General features: G+C 55.2%; 1 protein-coding gene across 2 annotated transcripts in view; it reads left to right on the top strand.

Annotated features, from left to right (window-relative positions):
• PGAP2 (post-GPI attachment to proteins 2) overlaps positions 1 to 12,885 on the top strand; it is a 31,708-nt gene that overhangs the window by 11,035 nt on the left and 7,788 nt on the right. Inside the window, exons 2-3 of one of the 2 annotated variants that reach the window (XM_029058190.2) lie at positions 4,176 to 4,354; positions 9,240 to 9,418. In XM_029058190.2, the coding sequence (XP_028914023.1) occupies positions 4,176 to 4,354; positions 9,240 to 9,418 (358 nt within the window). The remainder of the gene's footprint in view (positions 1 to 4,175; positions 4,355 to 9,239; positions 9,419 to 12,885) is intronic. The other variant, XM_029058189.2, reaches the window with a different exon arrangement.

Genomic DNA, 12,885 nt, shown 5'->3' with positions numbered 1-12,885 from the left:
TGTCGACCATCCCCTCCTCCTCCGTACCTTATCTCACCTTGGCTTCACGGACTCTGTCCTCTCCTGGTTCTCCTCTTACCTCTCTGGCCGATCATTCTCGGTCTCCTACGCTGGAGCCTCCTCCCCCTCCCATCCTTTAACTGTTGGAGTTCCTCAAGGGTCAGTTCTTGGCCCTCTTCTGTTCTCCATTTACACTCACTCCCTCGGTGAACTCATTCGCTCTCACGGCTTTGACTACCATCTCTACGCAGATGACACGCAGATCTACATCTCCGCCCCTGTCCTCTCCCCCTCCCTTCGGGCTCGCATCTCCTCCTGCCTCCGGGACGTCTCCACCTGGATGTCTGCCCGCCACCTAAAACTCAACATGAGCAAGACTGAGCTCCTCATCTTCCCTCCCAAGCCCGGTCCGCTCCCAGACTTCTCCATCACCGTGGATGGCACGACCATCCTTCCCGTCCCGCAGGCCCGCAATCTCGGTGTCATCCTTGACTCGTCCCTCTCGTTCACCCCACACATCCTATCCGTTACCAAGACCTGCCGGTTTCACCTCTACAATATCACCAAGATCCGCCCTTTCCTCTCCACCCAAACGGCTACCTTACTATTACGGGCTCTCGTTATATCCCGGCTAGACTACTGTGTCAGCCTTCTCTCTGACCTCCCTTCCTCCTCTCTCGCCCCGCTCCGGTCTATTCTTCACTCCGCTGCCCGGCTCATCTTCCTGCAGAAACGATCTGGGCATGTCACTCCCCTTCTTAAACAACTCCAGTGGTTGCCTATCGACCTCCGCTCCAAACAAAAACTCCTCACTCTAGGCTTCGAGGCTCTCCATCACCTTGCCCCTTCCTACCTCTCCTCCCTTCTCTCTTTCCACCGCCCACCCCGCACGCTCCGCTCCTCTGCCGCCCACCTCCTCGCCGTCCCTCGGTCTCGCCTATCCCGCCGTCGACCCCTGGGTCACGTCCTCCCGCGGTCCCGGAACGCCCTCCCTCCTCACCTCCGCCAAACTGATTCTCTTTCCCTCTTCAAAACCTTACTTAAAAATCACCTCCTCCAAGAGGCCTTCCCAGACTGAGCTCCTCTTCCCCCTCTACTCCCTCTGCCATCCCCCCTTTACCTCTCCGCAGCTAAAGCCTCATTTTCCCCTTTTCCCTCTGCTCCTCCACCTCTCCCTTCCCATCCCCACAGCACTGTACCCGTCCGCTCAACTGTATATATCTTCGTTACCCTATTTATTTTGTTAATGAATTGTACATCGCCTTGATTCTATTTAGTTGCCATCGGTTTTTACGAGATGTTCTTCCCCTTGACGCTGTTTAGTGCCATTGTTCTTGTCTGTCCGTCTCCCCCGATTAGACTGTAAGCCCGTCAAACGGCAGGGACTGTCTCTATCTGTTGCCGACTTGTTCATCCCAAGCGCTTAGTACAGTGCTCTGCACATAGTAAGCGCTCAATAAATACTATTGAATGAATGAATGAATGAATAAAATGGCGTTTAAAACTGTGAGTCCCATGTGGGACAGGGACCGTGCTATACCAGCGCTTAGAACAGTGCTTGACACATAGTAAGAGCTTAACAAATACCACCGTCATCATCAGGTGGCAGAGCTGGGATTAGTCCATTGACTCCCAGGCCCGGGCTTTTACCATTAGGCCAGGCAGCTTCTCTACGATCCTCTTGGCATCGTGGGCTGGTCCCGGCTCCGCCCTCCCAGGGCTCCCAGAAGAACCTGTGTTGTCAGTCGAGCTGTAAATCAGCCAGGAGACTGGTACTTCACAGCCCCGGAGTACAGCGCGCTGCGTGAACGTTAACGCCTGGCAGCCTCTTGGTGCTCCCTGGCCGGGAGAGGGAGCAGAAAGGGGCTCGTGACTCTGGCGGAGGGGCCTGAGGAAATCCACAAATCCTCAACCCCAAAACCCCAGCCCAGGCTCTCCCCAGACATCAGTGCTCCAGAGGACCAAGGAACTGGTAATAATAATAATCATAATAACTGTGGGGTCGTTGAGCGCTTACTATATGCCAGGCCCTGTACTAAGCGCTGGGGTAGGCTCAAAATAATTGGATTAGTCACAGCCCCTGCCCCACACGGGGCTCATAGTCTTAATCCCCATTTTACAAATGAGGAAATGGAGTCACAGAGAACTGTCTTGTCGGGATTAGAACACAGGTCCTCTGGGTGTTGTCTGACTGCTAAACCTCTCCCTAGGCCCACAAGGCCCTTCTCTACTCCCGGGTCCCAGGTCATGTCCACCTTTGGGGGGCCACTTGGGGGACGCCTCGGGTCCACCCCAAAATGGCCTCTCCCGCCTCCCCGGCCAGGCCTCACTCAAAGCTGACTCATTCATTCATTCATTCATTCAATAGTATTTATCGAGCGCTTACTATGTGCAGAGCACTGTACTAAGCGCTTGGGATGAACAAGTCAGCAACAGATAGAGACAGTCCCTGCCGTTTGATGGGCTTACAGTCTAATCGGGGGAGATGGACAGACAAGAACAATGGCAATAAATAGAGTCAAGGGGAAGAACATCTCGTAAAAACAATGGCAACTGAATAGAATCAAGGCGATGTACAATTCATTAACAAAATAAATAGGGTAACGAAAATATATACAGTTGAGCGGACGAGTACAGTGCTGTGGGGATGGGAAGGGAGAGGTGGAGGAGCAGAGGGAAAAGGGGAAAAAGAGGGTTTAACTGCGGAGAGGTAAAGGGGGTGTGGCAGAGGGAGTAGAGGGAGAAGAGGAGCTCATCCAACAGTCCAGGGTTGACCCAGTTCTGGGCGAGAATCCTCAATCTCTAGGAGCTGAGGGAGGTGGGGTTGAGGGTGGAAGGGGACGCCCACCGACACCGGAGCAGGTTTGGGTCTGCCGAGGTGGGGATCGGGTGGGCCCTGCCTTCGGCCACCTTATGGACGCAGGTCTTCCCTGATTAGATGTCTTCCCTGCCAGGGGTGTGGAGGGAGGGAGAAGCGGGGGGTTGTCTTCTGGGCCTTCGGTTTTTGGTTGCCGGGAGTTCCCCCTCGGGCACTCCCGTGGGTAGCCAGGTGGGCTGCCTCGGTGCTCTGAGGCCCCTGGATTGCAGAATGGTGCCAGGCTAGAATGTGGCATAAAACACCTCCCACCAGAGGGGCGGCCCAGCCTGGTGGAGTGAGCCGGGATCTGGGGCAGAACAGGCCAATCCATTGGCCCCAAGTGGGGCAGGGCCACGAGTTGGCCTCTGTAGCCACCCTGCTCCCCTCTCCGCAGGCTGGGAAGCAGCATGGCCTGATCGATAAAGCACGGGCCTGGGAATCAGAAGAACCTGATTTCTAATCCTGGCTCCGCCGCAAGTCTACTGTGTGAATTTGAGCAAGTTAATTCACTTTTCTGGGCCTCAGTTACCTCATCTGTAAAATGGGGATTTTTATTATTATCATTATTATTACCCTGGGATTTGTTAATTTAATAACAAATAATATTATTATTATTGTAATTCTGGTATTTGTTAACCGCTATGTGCCAGGCACTGAACTAAGCGCTGGGGTGGATACAAGCAAATGGGGTTGGACACAGTCCCTGTCCCATTTTACAGATGAGGTAACGGGTACAGAGAAGTTTAGTGACTTGCCCACGTCCATACAGCAGACAAGTGGTGGAGTCAGAATTAGAACCCGTGACCTACTGACTCCCTGGCCCATACTCTATCCACTGCGTCATGTAGTGTGAGCCCCTTGTGGGACAGGGACTTTGTCCAACCTGATTAACTTGTATCTACCCCAGTGCTTAGAATGGTGTTTGACACATAGTGAGCACTCAACAAGTACGATAATAATAATAAGGGGAGGCCTGGGGATCTCCCCTCTGACAGCAATCCCTCCCAGGGCCAGAGCCCTCAGATATAATAATAATAATGTTGGTATTTGTTAAGTGCTTACTACATGCAGAGCACTGTTCTAAGTGCTGGGGTAGATAGAGGGGAATGGGGTTGTCCCACGTGAGGCTCACAGTTTTCATCCCCATTTTACAAATGAAGGAACTGAGGCACAGAGAAGTGAAGTGACTTGCCCACAGTCACACAGCTGACAAGGGGCAGCGGCGAGATCTCTAACCAAACCAAAGAGACGGGAGCGGAGGATGGGGGAGAGTGAGGGGCAGCTATCCCACCAAGGTGCTTTCCTGTCCTGCTTCCAGGTCCGGCATGATGTTCCAGATCCCTCTGCCCCTGGACCGGGATGGGACCCTGTTCCGGCTCCGCTTCACGGTGCTGGCGGTGGGGACGGTGTGCTGTCCGCTCTTCGGCTTCTCCTTCTGTGTCTTCTGGTCCTTGCTGTTCCACTTCAGGGAGACGACGGCCACGCACTGTGGGGTGAGCGGCCTGGACTGGCTGGGACCAGATTACTGGGAACAGCCCGTTGGTTGGGTGGGACGCCTGCCTGGGAGACCAGGGGTCTCCCAGCAGAGCAAAGTAGGGGAAGTTGGGGTGCTGATGGCTTGTGACTTTTTTCTCAGCTCCGCCTGCTGCGGCTGGTCCTCTAACTTTGGGGTGGGGCTGGCGAGTCCCGACCATCTTAGGAGCCCGGCCGGTTGGACGGGTTTTTGCTCCTGACTTACTGGCAGAGGATTTCCAGAGAACGGGGCGGGAGCTGGGTCACACTGCCCCCTCTCAGGATGGTCCCGGATGCCTGGGGGAGCTAACCGGGTCTCTGGTGGAGCCTCCTACCCACGGCAGGGGTTGTGGGGGATGGATTGTTCCCCACAATCTGCCTGAGCAGGGCTGGGCGGAGGCAGAGTTGGGCCATCCGCATAAGGGCATGAGGGTGCTGCTCTTTCTACTGATATCCTCACCTCCTCCTCCAGGCCTACTGGCTACTGCTGCTGGAATGAGGGAGTCCCTATAGTGAGGGGCTCTCTTTCTGCTCCGGCCTTCCTGGAGCTAGAAGGGGAGATACTCTGGGATCCCAGGCCTTTCCCCGGATCCCTTTCCCAACCCACTCCTCCCCGACTTTCTGGACCTTCTAACAGGACTAACCAGAGCCCTCCCTCCTGGCCCCTCTGCCCAGATCAGAGGGCGGAGAGTGGGTGGCTGGATATTGAGCCTGTCATTGGGCAGGGATTGTCTCTTTCCGTTGCCGAATTGTCCGTTCCAAGCGCTTAGTACAGTGCTTTGCACATAGTAAGCGCTCAGTAAATACTATCGAATGAATGAATAGGGGCTAGTGGGGAAGAGGGTGTGCCGTCATCTTTCCTAGGGTTTTCAGAGATCTGCAGCGAGCGTCACCCGGGGTCACTGCCCCCTGTTTCTCCTTTGTGCCTCTCAAAGGATTGGCTTGGAGTATGCCTCCAGCCCTGAGGTTGCTGATAATAATAATAATGTATTTGTTGAGCGCTTACTATGTGTCAGGCACTGTATTAAGCACTGGGGTGTGGATACAAGCAAATTGGGTTGGACACAGTCCCTGTCCCACTTGGGGCTTAGAGTCTCGATCCCCATTTTACAGATGAGATAACTGAGGTACAGAGAAGTGAAGTGACTTGCCCCAGGCCACAGAGCAGACAAGTGGTGGAGCCAGGATTAGAGCCCATGTCCTTCTGCCTCCCAGGCCCGTGCTCTATCCACTACACCATACTGCTTCTAGACATGGGGGAAATGGGGCAGGTTTGAGGGTCTTGGAATCACTCGCTTCCACCAGAGCCCAGAACAAGATGGGTATTTGAGGGCATAGAACTGTCGTCATTGCCCTCTTTAGGATTGATTAGGGACAGATTAGGGGCTTGCTGCTCATGTACCTGGAAAATGGAGAATGACAGAGGCAACCAACCGTCATCAATTGGACGTAGCCAAACATAACTCGGCTCGAGGCCGTTCTTGGTTCAGCTAACTGGTTAGTTTAGAAAATCAGCGTAGGATCTTCTAAACTACCCAGTTAGCTGAACCACGATCGGCCTCGAGCCGAGTTATGTTTGGCTATGTCCAGTTGACGGCGGCCGGTTTAACTGTTGGCCTCTGGGAGTCTGACTGGCCCTGCCCTGGCAGTATCCCGAATTGGCCCTGGCCTGCACTAGCCTGGACCAGCCTTGGCCTGAGGTAGCCTGGACAGATGCTGGCCTGCAGGGATCCGGACCTACCCTGCCTTGTGATGGGCCTGACCAGGTTGGAAGACTCAGAGCTGCTGGGGTTGGCATGCCCACTTTGCTCAGCGCCCAGGGCTGGCGAGTGCGGGAGGTGGCCAAGATCTCTAAAGTAGAACCCCATCCCTAACAGGGCCAGGTGCACCCCCACAGTGGAGTCCCCATGAAACGATTCCTCTGCTCCCACCATCCAATTGGGATTCGCCCCGTTGTACCACTACCATTCAGGGCTGGGCCCGGTCCTAGAATTTGGGGCTCTGTAGGGCTCTAACCTTGGCCACCTCATTTAGACCCTTCTGGCCCTTAAGTGCTTACATGTGCAAACACATACACCCCCCAACTCACACTCATACACAGTTCAGGAGAAGTGGATTCCATCCTACTGGCCAGACCCTCTGAAAGCAAGAGAGCTTCCCAACATTTGGAGATAGGAACGACCTGAAATGAATCCCTGAGGAGGAGGAGGTGCCTCTTCCTTTAGAGATTTAAGCACGGGGATGCTATAATAATAATTATTATGGTACTTGGTAAGTGTTTATCTGTGCCAAGCACTGTTCTAAGCTCTGCAGTAGGTATAAGGTGATCAGGTTGGACACAGTGCCAGTCCCTCATGGGGCTCTCAGTCTTAATCCCCATTTTACAGTTAGGTAATAATAATTATGATGGTATCTGTTAAGTACTTACTATGTGCCAGAGACCAGTCTAAGCGCTGGGGTGGATACAAGCAAATCGAGTTGGACACAGTCCCTGTCCCACTTGGAGCTCACAATCTCAATCCCCATTTTATAGAAGAGGTAACTGAGGCCCAGAGAAGTGAGGTGACTTGCTCAAGGTCACACAGCAGGCATGTGGCGGGGCTGGGATTAGTCTTTTCGACTCCCAGGCCCATGCTCTGAGGGTGGACCAGATGATTCGTCAGGGTCCCTTCTAGAAGCCAAGCCACTCAGAGAGGTGAGGGAGATGGGCACCAGAGCCAGGCCAAGTGAAGGAAGCTGCGGGAGTAAGGCAAGTGGGTGGGGTAAGACCCTGTGGGGTTGGTCAGCTGACCAACTCAGGCCCTCCCCTTCGGCCCCTCTGGCCCAGGCCCTGCCCCGCCCCAGCCCCACTCCTCCGCCGGTGCCCACACCTGCAGGACCTGGCCACTGCTCCCGCTGGCTGCCCTTTTGCCTGGTGCCGCTCTGTGTGAGTATGTAACCAGATGGGCTGGCTCCAGTGGGGCCCCGAGACGAGGGAGAGGACACGGGTGCGGAGGTCTACTTTGCCCCCAGGTCCCCATTCCCGGTGGAGCCTATCCCTTAGTTCTCCTTAGCTCCCGCTCGGGGGTTGAGAGAGTGAGGTCGAGGGCCTCAGAGTACCCATTCCTGACCTCCCTGGGGCCTAGTTGAGAGATTGGTTCAGTTTACAACCTGCTGAGTTTAGGGCAGATAATAATAACAATAATAATAATAATAATAATGATGGCATTTGTTAAGCACTTACTATGTACCGGGCACTGTACTAAGTGCAGGGGTGGATACGGGCAAATCGAGTTGGGCACAGTCCCTGGCCTATGTGGGGCTCACATTCTCAATCCTCATTTTACAAGAGAGGTAACAGGCAGAAAGAAATGAAAGTCACACAGCAGACAACTGGCGGAGCCGGGATTAGAACCTATGACCTTCTGACTCTCAAGCCTGTGCTGTATCCGATACACCATGCTGCTGCTCTGCTCTTCAACCCAGGGCGGCCCCCTTGGGTGGGGAAAGGGTCCTTCCTGGGAGGAAGATCCATTCTGGATCTGAGGGTGCCGGCCGACAAGTTCTGAGTCCCTGAGAGATCCCGCTCTGAACCGGACCCAGAACTCCAAGGGAGCGGCAGGGGACGGGCCTGGTGCTTCCTCCTGACTCTCTGCATAGGCACAGGGGTTTCAACAACGCCTCTCCCACCGACTCTAGCCCTGGCAGAAGGGGGATCGGGTCCAACATCTCCCGGGAAGGGGGGAACTGAGCTGAGAGAGCCACCTGCCCCCGGTGATTCAGCCTCAGCTGTGGGGTCGGGGCCCAGGTGTCCTGGGTTCCGAATCAGGGTCCAGGGATCACCGATGTCTCAGTGCGGTGGTTTGGCCTCAGGCCAGATCCCAGCTCGCTGGCCCGTGGCTGGGATCTGACCATGCCCGGGGGCCAGAGAGACAAGCGCGGGTGAGTGAGCGGGGCCGGGGCGAGATGGCCCCACTGCGGTCCCTGTGATGCCCAGCGCAGAGAGCCCTCCCTCCCGCTGCCATCCTCCCGCCCCGCGGGTCCCCGTTCAGTGCTGACAAGGAATGTGCCCAGACCGGGCCGGGGGCCTAGAGCAAAGAGTTGGGGCGGAAAGGAGAGGACCAGGCACCGAGGCACAGATCGGGGGTCGGGGGAGTGGAGAGGATTCCTGGGTGCTGCTTCCAGGCTCAGTTTTCACACTAGGATCCCACCCCAACAGAGGGCTTGAGGATTAGCTCCTTCCCAGGCAGGGAGCAGTCAGTCAGTCAGTATTTATTTGAATGCTGTGTGCAGAGCACTGTACTAAGTGCTGGGGAAAGTATAATATAACAGTAAGCAGACACAGTGAGCTTATAGCCTAGAGATGGGGAGACAGACATTAATATAAATAAATAAATGACAGATATATACATAAGTGCCTTGGGGCTGGGAAGGGGAATGAATAAAGGGAGTCAGGGTGACAAAGACGGGGGTGGGAGCAGAGGAAAGGAGGGCTTAGTCAAGAAAGGCCTCTTAGAGGAGATTTGCTTCCAATAAGGCTTTGAGGTGGGGGGGTCATTATGCATCAGCTATGAGGAGGGAGGGCGTTCTGGGCCAGAGGCGGGATGTGGGCGAGAGGTCGGCGGTGAGATAGATGAGATCGAGGTAGCCAGGTGGGAAGCAGGGTCTAAATTGCCATTTGCAAAAGTCCCTCTTTAGTCAGGGTCCGGACCGAGAGGCGGGGTGAGCCTTCCTGTGGAAAAGGACAGGGAGGCCAGTAGAGAAAGAGGATTTCCAGGGTCATGAGGGTGGGAGCCTCAGGCCAGACGCAGACCCCCAGGTGTCAGGGGCTCCCTGCCGCCCCTCCGACCCAGCGAGGGTTCCATCCCGTCCCCCCGGGTCGCGTTCACAGCCCCCGGCGCCATGCTGCCCGCCACCTCGTACCCGCTGGACCCGGACGGGACGGTGTTCCGCCTGCGCTTCACCTCCGTGGCCCTCTTGGTCGGCTTCTTCCCCTTCTTCGGCTTCTTCTTCTGCCTCGTCTGGTCCCTGACCTTCCACTTTGAGTACACCGTGGCCACCGACTGTGGGGTAAGCTGGGGGAGAGGCCGGAAGCGGCGGCACCAGCCGGCCCAACGGGGTCTCCTCCTCCTCCTCTACTCCCCTGAGGACGCCGCGCTCTGTGGCCGGGGAGCCGGAAGGCTGGGGGGCTTGGGGTGGGGTGGAGGCGACGGTTTGGGGGGTGGGGGGGCCGAGGAGGTGGATGACACGGTTTCTGGATTCCGTCGTCCTGCAGCACCTCGCCTGTCCACGTCTCTCCTCCGACCCCGGTCTGATCTGGGTCCCTTTCCCAATCTCCTGAACCTCTTCTCTCCCCGCCCTGACACCTTCCATCTCAGTGGATGTTCAACTTCTTTCCCGCCGGTTCTTGCCATTCAGGGGTGCGTGGAAGTTCCTCAGGCAGAGGTTCCTCCCCTGCCCCCCTCCACCAACTCCCTGCATTGTCCCTCCTTTAGGGAGTGCCGGGACCCCCCCCCCCCCGGTCTGCCATCGGTCCCGGGCACCTTTTCCGCTTGGGCTCAGCCTCCTGGGCTAGCCCCAAGTCACAGAGGATTTCCTGACTGGGACCTGCAGCCTTTGGGAATTGGGCATTCTGCGGCCTCCTCCCTGGCTCTGGGAGGACCCTCACCGCCCGCCCCAGCTACCTCAGCCTGGAGGAGGAAGGACAAATGAAAACTGGGGGCCTGGGATGGGGCTTCCAGAAGCGGGGAACGGGGTGGAGCAAGGACCTCTGGGGAGGAGGAGGAGAGCTGGCCATGCCTGGGGAAGGTCCTGAACGAGGGACCTTCGCAGGGAGGGGGTCCGTTGGATCCAGTCCATCTCTGGGGAAGCAGCGTGGCTCAGTGGAAAGAAACTGGGCTTGGGAGTCAGAGGTCATGGGTTCGACTCCCGGCTCTGCCACTTGTCAGCTGTGTGACTGTGGGCAAGTTACTTAACTTCTCTGGGCCTCAGTTACCTCATCTGTAAAATGGGGATTAACTGTGAGCCTTCCGTGGGACAACCTGATTACCCTGTATCTACCCCAGCGCTTAGAACAGTGCTCGGCACATAGTAAGCGCTTAACAAATACCAACATTATTATTATCTCTTCCCAGAGCTAGGGCATCTAAGCCCCGCCCCCCCGTGACCAAGTGTCAAGAGTTTTATTTGCATTTGTGCCAGGCACTGTACTAAGCCCTGGGGTAGAGACAGACTAATCAGGTTGGACAGGTTGGACTGCCAGGTGCCACATGGGGCTCACAGTCTTAATCTCCATTTTACAGATGAGATAGAGAAGCAGCGAGGCTCAGTGGAAAGAGCCCGGGCTTGGGAGTCGGAGGTCAAGGGTTCGAATCCCGGCTCTGCCGCTTCTTAGCTGTGTGACTGGGCAAGTCCCTTCACTTTTCTGTGCCTGTTACCTCATCTGTAAACTGGGGGTAAAATGGGGATGAAGACTGTGAGCCTCATGTGGGACAACCTGATTACCCTGTATCTACCCCAGCGCTTAGTGCTCTGCACATAGTAAGTGCTTAACATATACCAACATTATTATTATAACTGAGGCACAGAGAGGTGAAGTGACTTACCCCAGGTCACAGAGCAGGCAAGTGGTGGAGAAGCCAGGCCCTTTTGACTCCCAGGCCCGTGCTCTATCCACTAAATCACATTGTTTCTCTTAAACCAGATGTCCTATGTCCCCTCTGGGACCTTGCCTGCTCCAACCATATTCCCGTCCCCACCGTTGCTGAAGAAGGAGTCTGGGCGGCGGTTCTGAGGGTTCACTGACCCGAGAGCAGAAAACCTGGCACTCCTCCCCTCCTCGACCAAAACGAAAAGCAGCATGGCCTAGTGGAAAGAGCCCGAGCCTGGGAGTTGGAGGGCCTGGGTTCTAATTCCAGTTCCATCACTTGTCTGCTGTGTCACCTTGGATGAGTCGTTTCAGTGTGCCTCAGTTATCTCATCTGTAAAATGAGGATTAATACTGCCAGTACTACTAATAATGGTATTTGTTAAGCATTTACTGTGTGCCAGGCACTGCACTTAAGCGCTGGGGTAGATACAAGCTTAATCGAGTTGAACACAATCAGTGTCCCAGATAGGGCTCGCAGTCTTAATCCCCATTTTTAAAAATGAGGTAACTGAGGAACAGAGAAGTAAAGGGACTTGCCCAAGCAGACAAATGGTGGAGCTGGGACTGGATGCCAGGTCCTTCCGACTCCCAGGCCCATGCTGTATCCACTAGGACTCTGAGCCGCATGTGGGACACGGACTGTGTCCAACCTGATTAGCTTGTATCTACCCCAGTGCTTAGCACATGGTAAGTGCTTAACAAATACATTAAAAAATAGCGTCATAAAACAAAAGGTTGCCCTCAACCAGGGATGGCTTTGAACTTCTCGGGTCAAGTCCAAAGGGAAGAGAGCGACAGGAGACGAGGGACAAGGACAGCGCTGTGGCCAGCAGAGGCCTCGGCTCTGAGGAAACCCCTGTCCCGGCCGTGGCCAGGGCCGGCCCGCTCAGCTGAGGACGATGATGGAGTCTCCCGTCGAGGAGTGGGATGCCACGGGGGGAATGAAGATGGCCCCAGTAGCTTGGGCAGCGCCACTCCCACTCTCGCAAAGCCGACAGTCGTGTGTGTTCCAGCTGGGACCCGAGTGCCACGAGCGAGGAGGGGGGCAGGGGTGAGACCCAGGGGATTTTAACACACGGGACTTATATAAGGCCAAAGTGACCTCAGCATAGCGCCAATGCCGTGCTCTAGCATCATCAACCAGGAGCCAGCTGCCTTGGTGGCTGCTGCAGTCTTTCCCACCCATATTCACCAGCTCTCTTAGGGGACGGTTTGGGGGCCTGGCCTAGTGTAACAACCTAGGTGGTTCTTCTGTTTTGTCTGTTTTGCTCTCTCTCTCCCCAGTTTAGATGATGAGCCCATTACTGGGCAGGGATTGTCTCTATCTGTTGTCGAATTGTATTCATTCATTCCAAGCGCTTACTAAGTGCAGAGCACTGTACTAAGTGCTTGGAATGTACAAGTGGGCAGCAGATAGAGACAATCCCTGCTTAATTACGGGCTCACAGTCTAAACTGTGGTGTTTAGAGAAGCAGCGTGGCTCAGTGGAAAGAGCACGGGTTTAGGAGTCAGAGGTCGTGGGTTCCAATCCCGGCTCTGCCACCTGTCAGCTGTGTGACCTTGGGCAAGTCACTTCACCTCTCGGTACCTCAGTGACTCCATCTGCAAAATGGGGATGAAGACTCTGAGCCTCACGTGGGACAACCTCATTACCCTGTATCTACCCCAGTGCCTAGAACAGTGCTCGGCACATAGTAAACGCTTAACAAATACCATCATTATTATTATTATTATTAAATGGGGGAGACAGCAAAGCAGGCCAACAAAACAAGACAACATCAACAAGAGAAACAGAATCAAGGAGATATACACCTTATTAACAAAATCCCACCGATGACACCTTCAACCCTGGATCCGGCCTACCTGGGGTCCGCTGGGCAACCTCGGG

The sequence above is a fragment of the Ornithorhynchus anatinus genome, chromosome 2, assembly GCF_004115215.2.
Source record: "Ornithorhynchus anatinus isolate Pmale09 chromosome 2, mOrnAna1.pri.v4, whole genome shotgun sequence".
Classification (NCBI taxonomy): domain Eukaryota; kingdom Metazoa; phylum Chordata; class Mammalia; order Monotremata; family Ornithorhynchidae; genus Ornithorhynchus; species Ornithorhynchus anatinus.
This window is presented reverse-complemented; position numbering and strand designations above follow the sequence as displayed.